The sequence below is a fragment of the Bombina bombina genome, chromosome 4, assembly GCF_027579735.1.
Source record: "Bombina bombina isolate aBomBom1 chromosome 4, aBomBom1.pri, whole genome shotgun sequence".
In the NCBI taxonomy this organism is placed as follows: domain Eukaryota; kingdom Metazoa; phylum Chordata; class Amphibia; order Anura; family Bombinatoridae; genus Bombina; species Bombina bombina.
Window position 1 is genome coordinate 496,268,285 of NC_069502.1, and position 20,054 is coordinate 496,288,338.

Below are 20,054 nucleotides of genomic sequence, written 5' to 3' on the forward strand. Positions count from 1 at the left end.
CTTAGTTAAATAAAAGAATAAAGGGCTTCATAAGGGCTTAAAAAACTGGTAGACATTTTTCTGGGCTAAAACGATTGCTTTGCTAGGCATATTTTGCAGATTCTAACTATTAATGGTTATTATAATCTTGGGGATTGTTTAGAAAAACGGCAGGCACTGTGTTGGACACCTTTTTCAGATGGGGGCCTTTTCTAGTTATAGACAGAGCCTCATTTTCGCGCCACTAATGCGCAGTTGTTTTTGGAGAGCAAGGCATGCAGATGCATGTGTGAGGAGCTAAGAATCACTGAAAAAGCTTATAGAAGGCATCATTTGGTATCGTATTCCCCTCTGGGCTTGGTTGGGTCTCAGCAAAGCATATAGCTGGGACTGTATAGGGGTTAAATGTAAAAACAGCTCCGGTTCCGTTAATTTAAGGGTTAAAGCTCTGAAATTTGGTGTGCAATACTTTTAATGCTTTAAGACACTGTGGTGAAATTTTGGTGAATTTTGAACAATTCCTTCATACTTTTTCACATATTCAGTAATAAAGTGTTTTCAGTTTGAAATTTAAAGTGACAGTAACGGTTTTATTTTAAAACGTTTTTTGCGCTTTGTTGACAAGTTTAATCCTGTTTAACATGTCTGTACCATCAGATAAGCTATGTTCTATATGTATGAAAGCCAAGGTGTCTCCCCATTTAAATTTATGTGATAATTGTGCCATAGTGTCCAAACAAAGTAAGGACAGTAATGCCACAGATAATGATATTGCCCAAGATGATAACTCAAATGAGGGGAGTAAACATGATACTACATTATCCCCTTCTGTGTCTACACCAGTTTTGCCCACACAAGAGGCCCCTAGTACATCTAGTGCGCCAATTCTTATTACCATGCAACAATTAACGGCTGTAATGGATAACTCTATAGCAAACATTTTATCCAAAATGCCTACTTATCAGAGAAAGCGCGATTGCTCTGTTTTAAACACTGAAGAGCAAGAGGACGCTGATGATAACTGTTCTGACATACCCTCACACCAATCTGAAGGGGCCATGAGGGAGGTTTTGTCTGAGGGAGAAATTTCAGATTCAGGAAAAATTTCTCAACAAGCTGAACCTGATGTTGTGACATTTAAATTAGAACATCTCCGCGCACTGCTTAAGGAGGTGTTATCTACTCTGGATGATTGTGACAATTTGGTCATTCCAGAGAAATTATGTAAGATGGACAAGTTCCTAGAGGTTCCGGTGCCCCCCGACGCTTTTCCTATACCCAAGCGGGTGGCGGACATAGTAAATAAAGAGTGGGAAAGGCCCGGCATACCTTTTGTCCCCCCCCCTATATTTAAGAAATTATTTCCTATAGTCGACCCCAGAAAGGACTTATGGCAGACAGTCCCCAAGGTCGAGGGGGCGGTTTCTACTCTAAACAAACGCACTACTATTCCTATCGAAGATAGTTGTGCTTTCAAAGATCCTATGGATAAAAAATTAGAGGGTTTGCTTAAAAAGATTTTTGTTCAGCAAGGTTACCTTCTACAACCAATTTCATGCATTGTTCCTGTCACTACGGCAGCGTGTTTCTGGTTCGAGGAACTAGAAAAGTCGCTCAATAAAGAATCTTCGTATGAGGAGGTTATGGACAGAGTTCAAGCACTTAAATTGGCTAACTCTTTTATTTTAGATGCCGCTTTGCAATTAGCTAGATTAGCGGCAAAAAATTCAGGGTTTGCTATCGTGGCGCGCAGAGCGCTTTGGCTAAAGTCTTGGTCAGCGGATGTGTCTTCCAAGACTAAATTGCTTAACATCCCTTTCAAGGGTAAAACATTATTTGGACCTGATTTGAAAGAGATTATTTCAGACATCACTGGGGGAAAGGGCCACGCCCTCCCACAGGATAGGTCTTTTAAGGCTAAAAATAAGCCTAATTTTCGTCCCTTTCGCAGAAACGGACCAGCCTCTAATTCTACATCCTCTAAGCAAGAGGGTAATACTTCACAACCCAAACCAGCCTGGAGACCAATGCAAGGCTGGAACAAGGGTAAGCAGGCCAAGAAGCCTACCACTGCTACCAAAACAGCATGAAGGGATGGCCCCCGATCCGGGACCGGATCTGGTGGGGGGCAGACTTTCTCTCTTTGCTCAGGCTTGGGCAAGAGATGTTCAGGATCCTTGGGCGCTAGAAATAGTTTCTCAAGGTTATCTCCTGGAATTCAAGGAACTACCCCCAAGGGGAAGGTTCCACAGGTCTCAATTATCTTCAAACCAAATAAAAAGACAGGCATTCTTACATTGTGTAGAAGACCTGTTAAAGATGGGAGTGATTCATCCAGTTCCAATAAGAGAACAAGGGATGGGTTTTTATTCCAACCTGTTCATAGTTCCCAAAAAAGAGGGAACATTCAGAAGAATTTTGGATCTCAAGATCCTAAACAAATTTCTCAAGGTTCCATCGTTCAAAATGGAAACTATTCGAACGATCCTACCTACTATCCAGGAAAATCAATTTATGACTACCGTGGATTTAAAGGATGCGTACCTACATATTCCTATCCACAAGGAACATCATCAGTTCCTAAGGTTCGGTTTTCTGGACAAGCATTACCAGTTTGTGGCACTTCCATTCGGATTAGCCACTGCTCCAAGGATTTTCACAAAGGTACTAGGGTCCCTTCTAGCGGTTCTAAGACCAAGGGGCATTGCAGTAGTACCTTACTTGGACGACATCCTGATTCAAGCGTCGTCTCTGTTAAAAGCAAAGGCTCATACGGACATCGTCCTAGCCTTTCTCAGATCTCACGGATGGAAGGTGAACAAAGAAAAAAGTTCTCTGTCCCCGTCAACAAGAGTTCCCTTCTTGGGAACAATAATAGATTCCTTAGAAATGAGGATTTTTCTGACAGAGGTCAGAAAATCAAAAATTCTAAGCTCTTGTCAAGTACTTCATTCTGTTCTTCGTCCTTCCATAGCGCAGTGCATGGAAGTAATAGGATTGATGGTTGCAGCAATGGACATAGTTCCTTTTGCACGAATTCATCTAAGACCATTACAACTGTGCATGCTCAGACAGTGGAATGGGGATTATACAGACTTGTCTCCGACGATTCAAGTAGATCAAAAGACCAGAGATTCACTCCGTTGGTGGCTGACCCTGGACAATCTGTCACAGGGAATGAGCTTCCGCAGACCAGAGTGGGTCATTGTCACGACCGACGCCAGTCTGGTGGGCTGGGGCGCGGTCTGGGAACCCCTGAAAGCTCAGGGTCTATGGTCTCGGGAAGAATCTCTTCTCCCGATAAACATTCTGGAACTGAGAGCGATATTCAATGCTCTCAAAGCTTGGCCTCAACTAGCAAAGGCCAAATTCATAAGGTTTCAATCAGACAACATGACGACTGTTGCATATATCAATCATCAGGGGGGAACAAGGAGTTCCCTGGCGATGGAAGAAGTGACCAAAATAATTCAATGGGCGGAGGATCACTCCTGCCACTTGTCTGCAATCCACATCCCAGGAGTGGAAAATTGGGAAGCGGATTTTCTGAGTCGTCAGACATTCCATCCGGGGGAGTGGGAACTCCATCCGGAAATCTTTGCCCAAATAACTCAATAATGGGGCATTCCAGACATGGATCTGATGGCGTCTCGTCAGAACTTCAAGGTTCCTTGCTACGGGTCCAGATCCAGGGATCCCAAGGCGACTCTAGTAGATGCACTAGTAGCACCTTGGACCTTCAACCTAGCTTATGTATTCCCACCGTTTCCTCTCATTCCCAGGCTGGTAGCCAGGATCAATCAGGAGAGGGCTTCGGTGATCTTGATAGCTCCTGCGTGGCCACGCAGGACTTGGTATGCAGACCTGGTGAATATGTCATCGGCTCCACCATGGAAGCTACCTTTGAGACAGGACCTTCTTGTTCAAGGTCCATTCGAACATCCGAATCTGGTTTCCCTCCAACTGACGGCTTGGAGATTGAACGCTTGATTTTATCAAAGCGTGGGTTTTCAGATTCTGTAATAGATACTCTTATTCAGGCTAGAAAGCCTGTAACTAGAAAAATTTACCATAAAATATGGAAAAAATATATCTGTTGGTGTGAATCTAAAGGATTCCCATGGAACAAGATAAAAATTCCTAAGATTCTATCCTTTCTACAAGAAGGTTTGGAGAAAGGATTATCTGCAAGTTCTCTGAAGGGACAGATCCTCTGCTTTATCTGTTTTACTTCACAAAAGGCTGGCAGCTGTGCCAGATGTTCAAGCATTTGTTCAGGCTCTGGTTAGAATCAAGCCTGTTTACAGACCTTTGACTCCTCCCTGGAGTCTAAATCTAGTTCTTTCAGTTCTTCAAGGGGTTCCGTTTGAACCCTTACATTCCGTAGATATTAAGTTATTATCTTGGAAAGTTTTGTTTTTGGTTGCAATTTCTTCTGCTAGAAGAGTTTCAGAGTTATCTGCTCTGCAGTGTTCTCCGCCCTATCTGGTGTTCCATGCAGATAAGGTGGTTTTGCGTACTAAGCCTGGTTTTCTTCCGAAAGTTGTTTCCAACAAAAATATTAACCAGGAGATAGTTGTACCTTCTTTGTGTCCGAATCCAGTTTCAAAGAAGGAACGTTTGTTACACAATTTGGACGTAGTCCGTGCTCTAAAATTCTATTTAGAGGCTACTAAAGATTTCAGACAAACATCTTCTTTGTTTGTTGTTTATTCTGGTAAAAGGAGAGGTCAAAAAGCGACTTCTACCTCTCTTTCCTTTTCACTTAAAAGCATTATCCGATTGGCTTATGAGACTGCCGGACGGCAGCCTCCTGAAAGAATCACAGCTCACTCCACTAGGGCTGTGGCTTCCACATGGGCCTTCAAGAACGAGGCTTCTGTTGACCAGATATGTAAGGCAGCGACTTGGTCTTCACTGCACACTTTTGCCAAATTTTACAAATTTGATACTTTTGCTTCTTCGGAGGCTATTTTTGGGAGAAAGGTTTTGCAAGCTGTGGTGCCTTCCGTTTAGGTGACCTGATTTGCTCCCTCCCTTCATCCGTGTCCTAAAGCTTTGGTATTGGTTCCCACAAGTAAGGATGACGCCGTGGACCGGACACACCTATGTTGGAGAAAACAGAATTTATGCTTACCTGATAAATTACTTTCTCCAACGGTGTGTCCGGTCCACGGCCCGCCCTGGTTTTTTTAATCAGGTCTGATGAATTATTTTCTCTAACTACAGTCACCACGGTATCATATGATTTCTCCTATATATATTTCCTCCTGTCCGTCGGTCGAATGACTGGGGTGGGCGGAGCCTAGGAGGGATCATGTGACCAGCTTTGCTGGGACTCTTTGCCATTTCCTGTTGGGGAAGAGAATATCCCACAAGTAAGGATGACGCCGTGGACCGGACACACCGTTGGAGAAAGTAATTTATCAGGTAAGCATAAATTCTGTTTTTTTAACATATCGGCCTATGGTGACACGGCCTTTACGGTCGGGTGTGCTTTTGCATGGCTCTCCATTTCTGCTGTGTGGCGACGGAGAAATCCTGGTTCGCTAGTGTCTGGTTCCTTGGAGGTGGTGAGTGCCACAGCCATTGGGGGTGTAAGGATTCTTATTTTGTGAAGACGGATGTCTCTGATTCAGACTCTACTTTTTGCAAAGAATATGAATTGGCCCGGGTGATACATGCCCATTATTTAGGTCCGCTGTCTTGGGGTCACACTAGACTCAGAACTCACATTCAACCCACATATACAAGCGCTTATCAAATCCTGCCGTTCACACCTATGCGACATTTCCAGAATTTGTCCCTTCCTTACTCAAAAAAACTACAAAAATACTTATTCATTCCCTCATTTTGTCACGTATTGATTATTGCAATCTACTCCTAAATGGCCTCACAAAACACTGCCTCTCCTCCCTCCAATCTATTATGAATGCTTCTGCTAGACCCATCCACCCAAGTCGACAATCTACATCAGCTGCTCTGCCAGTTTCTACACTGGCACCCCATACACTCCAGAATACAATTTAAAGTATTAACCCTAACTTACAAAGCACTCAGTCTAACTCCCAACTATATTTCCTCTCTCATCGTGAAATATTCCCCATCCCGTCCTCTTCGTTCAACCTCTGACCTACGTCTCTACACTCTGTTATCTCTACGTCCCACTTCCACCTCCAAGACTTTGCACGTGCTTCTCCTGTCCTCTGGAACTCTCTACCCCGCTCCATAAGACTGTCTCCAACCTTGTATAGCTTCAGACACTCCTTGAAAACTCACCTTTAGAGAGGCTTACCATCTCTCCTCCATCCCGCATCTGAACCAAACTAATACATGTACATGAACTGCCTGACTCACTGCTGCAAATACAACCGATGTAACAAGCTACCCCAACCTTATGTCTCTGCACCCTAAACCTATAGACTGTAAGCTCTCAGGAGCAGGGCCCTCTTCCTCCTGTACTAGATTTGTTTAGTTTTGTTATGTTTTGTATTTTATCACAAATCTTTGACGTATACCCCTATCACTGTACCCAACGCTACGGAATTTGGCGGCGCTATACAAATTGATGATAATATTATTATTGTTATTATTGATAATAATAATGATAATAATATTATTAATGATAATACTAATGAAGTAATCTTCTTATAGTCTTTGTTATTTGTGTATCCTTTTCCAGTTCTGAGCTTGAAAGTCTTGGACCCCTGTTGGGCTGGTTCTGCGGGTCTGTCCGTTCTTCCTGGGCAATAACCTACAGGTTACCTTATCTTTTATTTTTATCCAGTGAGGATGATTTTTATTTGGTCTAAAGCTCATGTTGTTGTGTGATGTTTCCTGTGGGAACTTTCTTCTATGGAATTGATGCTCGCGATTTTGTGGTCGCGCCGACTCTTTTACAAGAGTGAGGACGTACTAGTCCTATGTTTTGTCTGACTGTTCTTTATCCCTCTATCTCGGGGAAGACTCTGTGGCCTTGACAGTTCTGGGGCCCTTGGGTTCAGGCTGGTCCTGACTGGGTACATATCTTTCTGTCTTTGAGGCCTAGTTCAGACACGTGGCGCCTTTTTATGTCCGGCTGGTCCGGTGAGGGCGCCTAGTGATCACAGTATGATGTGTTGTTTACTTGTTATCTTACAAGCTTCATCTAGCATCCTGAGATGATTTGATGGTCTGTGGTTGCTTAGGGGCATGGGGCATTGATTCAGTCCTCATTCGCTTTTCAATCTAGTGGGCTGGGACTCCGTTGAGATCCACAGTGACATGCTCGGTCGTTTCCAAATTTTCCGGGAACTAGAGTGTTCCTTCCTGTTGTGGGTTGGAGGCTTGGAGGATTTAGGTCCTTCATACCACCTTTCTTACGGTTTTGCCTTTCATGGTCTCTTTAGAAGTGTCTCTCTAGGACTTGTTTCTTTGAGGTTCTCTTCCTTTGGATCTAGACTTTCTGGACTTCGTCTGGTTTTTCTGGCGGCTTTGGCCACTTATTTAGGAAGTGAAGGCCGTGAGGCTCTGTCTTCCTTCGGGAGTTAGTCGTCTCCATATCAGGGGTGATAGGAGGTTGTTGTCTCTCTTTCCAAGCTTTCTGCTTAGGGGATGTTTTTCTGCCTGGGTTTGGGATGCTTTGCATTCTTCTCCTTTGGGTGTGGTCCTCTGGAACGTTAATCTGAAAGGATTATGGAGACTAGCCTTTCCTTTCTACTCTCTCTTTCGGGTGACTTTGTTCTCGTTCTCATTTCCCTTGTGTTGCCCTTGGGGCCTTTGGGCTCTAGAGAAATTGCGTGACTTTGTCGCTGCCTAGCACCTTGTTGGGGGGTGTTGACCTCCGGCCAAGGGTGTTCTCTTCCCTTTGTGTTGGGAATTGCGAGTGAGTCCTGTACCTGTTTTCCGGGCTCAGTGGTTATCATCCGCTGTGAGGTCTGATTGCTTCAGACGGGGTTTCTTGTGTTCCCTGGGGTGTCGTTCGTTCTAGGACGATTCTGGGTCCAGGGTTCTTGTCCTGGATCCTTCTTGGATGTTTGGAGACTTATGATCCTGTGGACTGGTTCAAGACCCAGTTTTTTCAGGGACACTATATTGCGTCATAGGGGCTAGCTCATTGGGCTTGCAAGCAGCAAGGCCAGAGTTCACATCCACCTTCGGGTACTGGTTATAAACTTTAAGGCCTGACTTGTCCTTCGGACAGAGTGTACTCCTTTTCATGGGGAGTTTTTTTTCTCTGTTGGGTCAACAGTGGTGTCTGGATGATTTTTCATTCGGTCCGTGTTTTGATCATACTATGGCTTCATATGGACATGTACGCTGTTCTTATCTGTGCCTTTCTTTTTTGAGGGGGCAGTGTGTCTTCCTTATGAGCTTGGGTTTCCTCCCTCTGTAGGGTCATTGTCCTGCCCTGTGTGTAGGAGGTTGGATCAGGTGGCTTATTCTGTAAGGGGCAGCATCTGCTGCTCTGGGGGCTCTGTTCCACCTGTTGGAAATTGATCTCTCTACGTAGAGACTGTCTAAGAGTTGTGACAGGTCTTCCTACGAATCTATTGCACTTTTCTCTGTTCAGGTCTTAGGGGTTCTCCTTGGGAGTGCCTTATTTTGGAGGAGCGGATTGGGTTGGCACCCGAGCTCTGTTGGGGTGGGTGAGTTCCCCCTTTTTGCTTCCATTCCCTGGGGGCTTGTGGTTGGGGTCTTTCTATCCCTCCTGTCTATCGGACATGTCTGTCGCTTGGGCTGGTCCGGTGCTGGAGCAGGATCTGAGATCTGTTGCTCTATTTCGTCCTCTGACCATTCGAGGTACGGTAAGCCTCTTTGAGGTTTCTCCTTTCTCCATCAAGATTTGTGGGGAGGGCTGGCGGCCATTAGATAGCCTGCAACGTTATCAGCTGGTTAGTGGATACTTGGCAATCTAAAGGATCTACTATCTTCAGCTGCTTTCTACTTGCCCTGCAAGTATTTAAGTTTCACAGTCATTTTTAGATGACTGCAATGTGCAGTGTTTTTTGCTTCAGGTGTTGTTCATCAGACCTATCTGAGCTTGCTGCACAAGGTTTCGTTTCTGAATATTTCTGAGCTACCTTTTTGCGACTTGGGGACCTTCGCCTTCAGTTGCTTTCTAGAGTGTGGTTGCACTGTGTTAGGGGAAGATCCTCTCTCTGTTTCAGACTCCCGGCCTTATCCCGTGGTTTCTGTATTTCTGGGGTCTGGGCGTTGCCTCCCTTGTTTCTATGAGACTGGTTGGGTCTCTGTTAGCCTCACCCGGGTTTATCAGGTTTTTTGCTCTGGGTTTGTAACCTTTTTAGGATTTTTTTCTGGAGTTCCTAATGCTAGCCGTACTGCTAGCTCAGCATACTAATGCACTGTAGCAAACCGAGGGTTGCAAGTTCGATCCCCGGCGGGGTCTACTCAGCCTTTCCTCCTTTCGAGGTTGATAAAATGAGCAGCGCCTTGAGTCCCTTAAGAGGGATTAGCCGCACTTTACAAGTACAATCATGTTTTTCTCCATGTCTTTTCTTTGTGGAAGAATACGGTAGTTTTTCCTCTTTCTTTAGTAAGGGGTGTGTTGTTTGGAGACCGACTTCTGGGCGCGGTGTCTCTTGGAAGCTGTTGACTCAGTTGAGTCTAGTTCCTGCGGTCTCTAGCAAGGCTTGTGGACTATCTGCGGGTCATTGTCCTTGGGCCTTTTTCTTTTTTCAAAGTTGTTCTCAGCTTCGGACGAAGCAGGATTTTGTTAGGTAGGGGTTTTCAGGCCTGGTGACCTCAGAATGGGCCGCCTCTTGTACCTTCCCTCTATAGCGTGAGTATTGTTTTCTCAAAAGTAATGAATGCAGCTGTGGACTCTTTCCATTTATGAAGAAAAACATAAATTTATGCTTACCTGATAATTTTCTTTTCTTCAGTTGGAAAGAGTCCACAGCTCCCCGCCTGTGTTTTTATGCGGGACGGCCGTAATTTTGTTGTTCTAGCACCTTTTCACCCTGATATTTCTTCTACTGTTCCTTGTTCTTCGGCAGAATGACTGACTGGGGGATGAGGGGAGTGGGAGGAGTATTTAAGCCTTTGGCTGGGGTGTCTTTGCCTCCTCCTGGTGGCCAGGTTCTGAATTTCCCAAAAGTAATGAATGCAGCTGTGGACTATTTCCTTCTGAACAAAAGAAAATTATCAAGTAAGCATAATTTATGATTTCTAATTGCACGCTATTAGAGTTTTTGCTGCGTTAAGGGAGAACTGTAGAAGTTTCAGGCGTATTTGTATGGAAGGTTTAAGTGTTATTTGGGGTGTGAGTGAGAATGTGGATCCAAGAAAGATATGGGTACGTTTTTCATGTAACTTTCAAAAGGCTAAGATGTGAGGGCAGCTCCACCATATTTTACTGGTCCTTTAAACAGTAACTTTAAAAGCACCTTTACAGGTCTCAAGCCTGGAGTGGTTAATTCAAGCCGTAGAATCGCACACCAACCAGATCAGCAAAGAAGTATGAACAGCAAGTCCATTGTTTGCCCCATAATGAACTGCAATAGAAAATTTGACAATGGCCACTTGTTATTAGGTCACCTGAAAAGGTTTGTTTTCCATTTTCGTAAATTTTATTTTCCTTTTTAACTTAAATGTTTTTTTTTTTTTTTTTTTTGTCAATTAAGGCCATTGGAAGTGTATGCTGCAGCTTGCACTAGCCTAATCCTGCCACATAGTTGTCCTTAAAGGGACATTGAACAGTAAATGCTAGATATAATGTTATTAAAGAAATGTGTAAAGTTTTAGATTCTGTAAAGTTCTTTAGTTTGTATAAAGTAATGGATATCACCATGTTGAAACATTGGTTTCCCCTATCTAATCTTTTCTGCTGAGGACAACTAGGGATAGATAAATGTGCAAATGATGGTTATGTGGAATATAGCAATGTTAAAGGGGCGTTAAACGTGATAAATAAAATGTTAACCTTATCTGTTCTTAATTCTCTTCAGCAGAATAAATCAGATAAGGGAGACCTAGGTTTCAACATGTCAGTGCCCATTACTATATACAAACTCGAGATTATTGTAATTTTCAAAAATGTTCAGTTAAATTACAAGAACAATGGGCAAATTAAAGTATATAGCATGAATATTTTAATAACATAATTAAGTTTTATATCACAATTTTCAGTGTTTAAAGGGACATAAAACAAGTTGGGATAGAGACAAAATATAATATGTACTTTAATTACTTTACCTTCAAATTTATACTGCATTGCCTCACCATTAACCCTTTCCTTTTAGTTTCTGAATTGTAAAGCTCTAACTCCCCCCACACATTTCCTTCTATGGCTGAATCTATATCTATTGTGTTTTGGTAGAATGCAAAAGTGCATAGGGATTATCTGCTGGAGCATGCCTAGAAGCTGTGAATGCCTTTGTCTAAACACTGATAAGAGGGGTGGAGATGGCTGCTCCAGGCAGTTTAGCTATGTAATTCGTTTTGGTTTTTTAATTATTTTAAAATACTTGCTAGTAATTTTTAAACTATTTTTACTTAGCCTTTTTAGGATATGCACAGATCTCAACCTATTTTATAGCAATTTAATGACCTTCTAATAGTTCTCAGCATAGGGATTAAATAACATACTGCTAAGCCATACAAGTTTTTCTAAAAAAATGACAGGGACTAACTTTGTGTACTCCAGAAACATATTCCAAATAGGCTTCTCCAAATACTGTAACTGATGAGGGCAGTTTGGGCAATGAAAAACAATTGCAGCAAACAATGTATGTCTATACAGCAAGCTTTCACACTGTATCTTTTATTTATTGCAACAGTACACAAAAGTCTTGTGATTACCAGGTGTTTATGTCCCTTTAAATCAAACTACATGACAATAGTAGAGCCAAATTGTTTCTAAAATATTTAATAATCTTAAAATCTTTTTAGAAGACGTATGGAGTAGAGATCTGGCTACCGGTTATAGAATAAAATGTTTGTATTGAAGTAGTTCTGAAAACAAATGACGTATCATTTCAGGTTTGATCATTCACCGTGCGATCCAACTATTGCTCTTCATGGAACACCTTTTAACTCCTTTTCCTGTGTGATATGTCTTGGGAGATTTGCAACCATAAAGGATTATAAAGACCACATGTCTGCAAAAGTATGTGAACCTATCTGGAGGATCCTCTCCACCCCCCCCCCCCCCCCCCAATTCAATTTTACAGCTGCAGCAAAGCTCTCAAGGAGTTAAAATTTAAAGTGATGGTAAATTTAACATGTTTTAAAATAAGGTCCGAAAACTAAACGATATTTTAAAGGGACTTTAATTGATAATTTTTAATGAAGATGTGCTGTAACTTAATTTTTTTATCTAGCCGCTCCAACCACCCACTTATAACTCATATTTTATTAACCGTTTGAACTGTTCTCCAATCGGCGCTCTAGCTACAAAAGAAGTGCAGATTGGAGAACAGTTCAAACTGTCAGCTCACAAAAAATGAGTTTTGAAGTGGGTGGGCCAAAGAGCCGGGGATTAGAATGGCGTGGCTAGATTAAAAAGTAAGTTAATTTAGAAGTGATCAATTAAAGTCCATCTAAACTATCACTCACATTTTGGATCTGATTTTCAAATGTAGAACTTGTCTTTAAACATTGTTGATTTAATATGAGAAGGGACTTAAAATTATAGATACATTAACAGATAAAAGTGGAGAAAAATAAAGTAAATAACGCAATAGCCTTTTTGTTTGTCAGTTATTTGGAGGTACGCAAAGACCAAGTGCCATTTGGAATCAGTAGACCCTAAATTGCATCATAGCCTATAAATATATATATCTAATTTACTTCTTAGCTTAATAAATTCTTTAATTTCAGTAAAAAACTGATATAAATTTGCAATTTGTTTAATATATTTTCTCCTCAGGCAAAACTATTGGACGGCCATGAAAGACACGTACCACCACAGGTTATCCAGTGCTTTGCTTGTCCCAGTTGCTATCTGCTTTTCACATTGAGGGATGAATGTCTACAGCACATGTCTGGACGGAACCATTTTCAGCAGGCTATCCAACTGGGAGGTAACTTTATCTTCATATACTATACTGTAAAGAACAAATAGACCTTAAAGGGACATTATACACTCGATCTTTCTTTGCATAAATGTTTTATAGATGATCCATTTATATAGCCGATACAGGGTTGTTGTTTTTTTGTTTAAATGTATAGTTTTGCTTTATTTTTAAATAATAATGCTCTGATTTTCAGACTCCTATCGAAGCCCCAAAGTTTTAGGAGAATACAGAGGTATACCTATTCCAGCTTGCTCCTGTTTGTGTAAAGAGTCTTTTCATATGCAGAGGAAGGGGGAGAGGTGGGAGTGTCTGTAATTTCCCACTTAAAGTGGGTGTTCTTAGCTACCTTTTTAACAGAGCTAAACTGGGAGCTTCTAAGTAAGTTTTTAAACGGTTTTATACTGGATTTTTATATCGGTATCTGTGCTTATTATTCTTTATAGTAGTGTCTATTGCATGCAGTTATATGATAATTGGTGTATACTGTCCCTTTAAAGAGTAATTTTGCAAATTACACTTACTCTACATGTTCAGGTGATATCTGGGGATCACCATGGCAACAATGATAACCTGTTAGACTCATAAGTATATAGAGAAAATCATTGGGGTCTACTGTTGTTCCCTACAATACATAGTATATATGTGATCCTTTTGTTGGTGCATCTGTTGAGTGATTGCCATAAACAGTGACATGACATAATAGGTACCTCACAGCACAGCATTGGTAATATTTTGGAAGATCTGGCAAATTTAAGAGACCCTTTTCACACTCCCTCACCATACAAGTGTATATCAAGGCCCCTCAGTTAAGAGAAGGGGTTTCATGCCCTTATATTTATGATTGTTTTAGTAATAATAACTTGGCAGCAACTGTCAGCCAAAATCAGAATTTGTAGTTTTAACATTTGTCAGGAATTTTTGTCATGAGGTTATTTTTTTGGCATATTGCACCATCGTATAATTTATGCATAAATATATAATATAATTTATGCATTCTTGTAATTTTTAACTTTCTTGTCATTTTTAATTGGTAACTTTTATTAAATAATATGGATATAGAATCTTAAAGGGACAGGAAACCCCAACATTTTCTTTCATGATTTGGATAAAACATACAATTTCTTTCCTAAGATATGGTGAGTCCATGATGTCATCAATTACTAGTGGGAATGTCATTCCTGGCCAGCAGGAGGAGGCAAATAGCACCACATCAAAGCTGTTAAGTATCACTCCCCTTCCCACAATCCCCAGTCATTCTCTTTGTGATATAAATGGAGGGCTCAATGGAGGAGGTGAAGTTTTGGTGTCTGAAGAAAATTGGAATTTTTCGCTACAAGCAAGATTTTTGGGACTAGCCGTAGTCCACGTTAATCTCTTCAGTAGGGTAGTGGTGGGTTTAAAGCAGATAGGAACTTGTGAGGTGGGCCTTGCTGCGTTTTTCCTAACATATTTGCAGCCCATGGTATAGAAAGCCAGAGTAGGTTTACTCTGTTCTATCTTTACTTTCCTAAGATATGGCGAGTCCATGGTTTGAGTAATTACTTTTGGGAATATCACTCCTGGCCAGCAGGAGGAGGCAAAGAGCACCACAGTGAAACTGCTAAGTATCACTCCCTTACCCACAACCCCCAGTCATTATCTTTGCCTTCGGTGATTTCATCTACAAGTAAGTTTTGGGGTATAGCCATATTCCACGTCATTCCTTGTAAAGTGTTACTTAGTGCGTTTTCCTAAAAATTGCTGCCCTAGTTTAGAAAGCCAGAGTTGGCTACACTGTTCTTTCTTTTTCAAAGATCTCTGTGTGGAACTGTGTCCTCTCATACCTTGTAACTGTCTACATGCTGGACAGCGGAGCAGGTAAGTGCTTTTTCTTCCAGTTGGGCAGACCATGCACTTAACAAATTAAAATCACTGCTTTTTTACTGGGACATAGATGATCATGTTGTATAGGTTACACTGGGGCATGAAGCAGGCACTGTAGCATGTGTGAGACTAACATTTAAAGGATTACTTTCTGTTATAATTTTTAAGCTAAACAACTAACATATTAAAGTTAATAAACATTAATTAAAACCTACTGACCTATATTTTCTCCAAAACGAAGTTTCATAACGTTCTAAAAGTTATATCTTTTATTCGCCGATGATGTCACGTTATCCTGCCCACTATTTTCAGCACTGCATGTTCAAAATACTTAAACCAATAACTTTGTGTTTAAAGCGCCATTTTGAAACCTAGGTATTGTAAACGGATTGGTACAGAGCAAAGGATACCCACGGAGTGGGTTTGGAAAACAATTAAATTTGCAGACAAGATTTCTGATATACGGTAGAGATATGTTAATGAAATGCTATTGATAAAAAGCGTATTTGGGGTAGTTAGTTTGTAACAGGCATAGAAAATATTTACTTACAGTGGCCCTTTAAACTATTTTAAAAAGAAAGGGTAAAATGTTTTTATTAGGCTTTATTTACTTGATAAAACAATACAAGTTTAAACTGAAAGTAAGGCTGAATTTTCTATTTCAGCAGTTTATTCATTTCCCCTTTGTTTTAAAATAAAACGATGCAACATTTTAAACTGTCAGGTTTGAAAAAACTGTTATTTCTGGTACTCAGTGTACCAGGAAGTAGTGCCTCTCTGTGTCGCAGCAGTAATTTGAGCTCGGCAGTTGCGGTCACATGACCGGCTTTACTTCATATCGTTAATGAGGAAAAAGTTGTTTTTCTCCATTTCTGGGTGATTCGGTCTTAATTGGTAACAGCAAGGCACCTCAGTAATTGAGGTGTGGGGTTACCTGAGTGGCATTTTAGAAGTTTATGTGATGTTTATTAAATGTTTTTTTCTTAACTTTTCTTACATAATTTTAAACTGTATTTTTTCCTTAGCTTATTTTAATTGAATATTAAAATCTTTGAAACTTATCTGTACAAGTTTATTTACTGTTTCACAACATGTCTGATATGGAGCAAGAGCCTGCTCTCATGAATTCATGCTTATGTTTAGATGCACAAATTGCAGCTCCTATGCAATTTTGTTCTTCATGTGTCAAGAAAACCTTGCAAAATAAAGGTAACATTTTTGAGCCTAATGTGTCTCAGTATGATGCTGTTAAAATAATACCTCGACTTTCTCCGGCTACGTCCCAAAACAAAAGAGGGAACTTTCTGTCCCATTCTAGACTTGAAGTGTCTAAACAAGTTTCTCAAAGTTCCATCCTTCGAGATGGAGACTATATGCTCCATTCTTCCTTTAGTACAAGAGGGTCAGTTCATGACAACCATAGACCTAAAGGATTCATATCTTCATGTTCTTTTTCACAGGGACCATCACAGATTCCTGAGATTTGCCTCTCTGGACAAACATTTCCAGTTCGTGGCCCTTCCATTTCGTCTAGCCACAGCTCCCAGAATTTTTTCAAGGGTCTGGGGGCTCTTTTGGCAGTGATCCGTTCTCGTGGGATTGCTGTGGCACCCTACCTGGACGACATATTGGTTCAGGCACCATATTTTCAACAAGCAAAATTTCACACAGAGATATTGTTGTCTTTTTTTTCTTTGTTCCCACGGATGGAATGTGAATCTGGAAAAAGCTCCCTTTCCCCTGCTACAAGAGTAGTGTTCTTAGGGACCATAATAGATTCTCTATTGATGAAGATTTTTCTGACAGAGGTCAGGAAAAACAAAATAATTTCCTCTTGCCTCTCTCGTCAGGCTACGGCTCATCCTTCAGTGGCTCAATGTATGGAGGTAATCAGTCTGATGGTGGCTTCCATGGACATCATTCCTTTTGCTTGATTCCATTTGAGAGCTCTCCAGTTGTGCATGCTCAGTCAATGGAATGGCAACCATGCGGATCTATATCAGAGAATAGAGTTAGATCAGTCATCAAGGGATTTTCTCCCATGTTGGATTTCTCAGGAACATCTGTCTCAGGGCACATGCTTTCGGAGACCTTCCTGGGTGATCGTGACCACGGACGCCAGCCTGCTGGGCTGGGGAGTAGTCTGGAACTCATTAAAAGCTCAGGGCCTTTGGACTTGGGAGGAGTCTGCTCTTCCCATCAACATCTTGGATTTGAGGGCGATTTACAAAGCTCTATTGGCTTGGCCTCAGTTGTCCTCAGCCCAATTTATCAGGTTCCAGTCAGACAACATAACCTCTGTGGCTTTCATCAATCATCAGGGAGGAACTCGAGTTCTTTAGCAATGAAGGAGGTTACTCAGATTTCTTAGTGGGCAGAGACCCACAATTGCTATCTATCTGCCATCCACATTCCAGGAGTAGACAACTGGGAAGCGGATTTTCTGAGCTGACAGACTTTTCATCCCGGGGAGTGGGAACTCCATCCAGAGGTGTGTTCCAGCTTAGACCTCAAATGGGGGGTGCCAGAGTTAGATCTGATGGCGTCCCGTCAGAACGCCAAGCTTACAAGGTACAGTTCAAGGTCAAGAGATCCGCAGGCCGTTTTGATAGATGCTCTGGTGGTTCCTTGGGTTTTCAGGTTGGCATACCTGTTTCCTCCGTTTACTCTCTTTCCACGAGTCATTGCTTGTATCAAACAGGAGAGAATATAGTCCTATCTTTGTATGCCAATGATCTTCTTTTCCTCATAAATACTTGGAAAAACATCCAGATTGTACTAACCATTTTTGATCTTTTTAGCTCATTTTCAGGCTACAAACTCAATTTAAGTAAATCCGAAGTCTTTTGGATCCATCAGAATAAAAATAGCTTTAAATGACATCCTGTTAAGGAAGTAGAGACTGTTAAATATTTAGGAATTAACCTGCACAAAGATCCTAATAGGTGGTACCAACTTAACTATGTCTTTTTTTTTTTTTTTTTTTTTTTTTTTTTTTTTATAAACACTTCCAGGAAACTGCAAAAATGGTCCACATTCCCCATATTGTCGGCCAAGATAATGATAATAAAAACTATCCTCTTCCCTCACTTTTTATTTTAAATAAAGCATTTCAATAAGGACTGCACTAAATGTATCTGGAAGGGTAAAAGACTTGGCCTATCTATAAGTAAGCTATTTCTAACATCAGAGTATGGTGGATTCGCTCTTCCAAACATAAAGTGGTACAGTATAATACTACAATATTAGCACGCTTCGCAGTTGATTGGATTACTAGAAATAATTATTTTACAAATCTTCAAATCGAAGAGATCATGGTTTCCCCATATGCATTAAAAGCTATTATCCACTGCCCTATAGCCCAACTTCCAATAAAGGTTTGTAACCTTTTATATATTTCGTAATATTAACACATGGCAATAGCTCTGCTCAGCACTTGATATAAATTGCCACTTCTCCTCCCTTTTACCCATTCGATGCAACCCTCTCTTTCTACCTGGGGTAGACTCTGTTATTCAGGTCCTGGGAACAAAAAGGCCTGATATGAAAATGCCTAGAGAGAACCTACATAATAAAAACCTTTGAATCCCTAGGGCATGAATATAAAAAATAATATCCCCAAAATAACTTTTATGCTTATTTACAACTTAGGCATTATATATCTGGATATGTAGGCACAAGATCGGACATATTTCAATATGGGAAATTAGGAGATTATATTAACATATATAGACTTAGAATACACTCTCTCATTACTATATAAAATGTTATTGGCCAAACATGGCCAACTAGCTCTAGATACCTTGTTAACAAAATGGAGGCCCCACTTCCAAGATATAAAACTCCAGAGAAAGTACAAGCAAGTATTAATTGGGTTAAAGAGGCCCCTGTCTCCTGTTCTTGGAAAGAATCGCATATTAAGTTAATCAACGATGCCTATATTAAGTCTTCAAAATTATCTAAATGTACAAGCAATTGCCTTAAATATAATGGAGCTCCAGCTGATCTACACTGTATGTGGTTCTGTCTAAAAATAAAACAATTTTGGCTTAAGATAATCTACTGTCTTAACACAATACCCAATGATAGGATTTCCTTACTGCCAGTTCATATCCTTTTTTTTTTGTTCGCATGGCCTAGTATAAAAAAAACTAAATTATTTAATACGGCCATAATAATCGGCCGTATTTTAATTTTACAGATGTGGAAAAAAAAGGTTGCACCATCAATAGCTATTTCTTTCATGTAATTGGCAAGAGTCCATGAGCTAGTGACATATGGGATATACAATCCCACCAGGAGGGGCAAAGTTTCCCAAACCTCAAAATGCCTATAAATACACCCCTCACCACACCCACAATTCAGTTTTACAAACTTTGCCTCCTATGGAGGTGGTGAAGTAAGTTTGTGCTAAGATTTCTACGTTGATATGCGCTTCTCAGCATTGTTGAAGCCCGATTCCTCTCAGAGTACAGTGAATGTCAGAGGGACGTGAAGGGAGTATCACTTATTTGAATACGATGATTTCCCTAACGGGGGTCTATTTCATAGGTTCTCTGTTATCGGTCGTAGAGATGCATCTCCTACCTCCCTTTTCAGATCGACGATTACCTCTACTAATAACTGTTTTAGTACTGGTTTGGCTATCTGCTATATGTGGATGGGTGTCTTTTGGTAAGTATGTTTTTTTATTACTTAAGACACCTCAGCTATGGTTTGGCACTTTATGCATTTATATAAAGTTCTAAATATATGTATTGTACTTATATTTGCCATGAGTCAGGTTCATGTATTTCCTTCAGCAGACTGTCAGTTTCATATTTGGGGAATTTAAACATTTTAAAAAATTTAAATCTTACCTGGGGTTTAGTCTTTTTTTCAATTGACTACTTCTTGCTATTGCGGGTATTAGGCTAAACTTTATTGCGTCATTCTTGGCGCGAAAATATTTTTGGCGCGAAAAAATACGTTTGACGCAACTTACGTGGCGCCGAGACCTTTCACACGGCGGCGTCAGTGACGCAAGTGTGTCATTTCTGGTTATTTTTGGCGCCAAGAAAGTTTACGTTACGTTGTGCGCCATACTTGGCGCCAATTTTTTTTCATTATTTTGATACCCCATTGATGTTTGCCTCTTGCTTTTTTCTCTATCAGAGGCCAATGCTTTTGCATTTTTTTCCCATTCCTGAAACT

General features: G+C 40.8%; 1 protein-coding gene across 1 annotated transcript in view; it reads left to right on the plus strand.

Annotated features, from left to right (window-relative positions):
* The window catches only part of ZNF451 (zinc finger protein 451), a 215,049-nt gene that overhangs the window by 40,598 nt on the left and 154,397 nt on the right, over positions 1 to 20,054 (plus strand). The window contains exons 6-8 of the mRNA XM_053710403.1: positions 10,376 to 10,526; positions 11,962 to 12,088; positions 12,851 to 13,004. Of these exons, the coding sequence (XP_053566378.1) occupies positions 10,376 to 10,526; positions 11,962 to 12,088; positions 12,851 to 13,004 (432 nt within the window). The remainder of the gene's footprint in view (positions 1 to 10,375; positions 10,527 to 11,961; positions 12,089 to 12,850; positions 13,005 to 20,054) is intronic.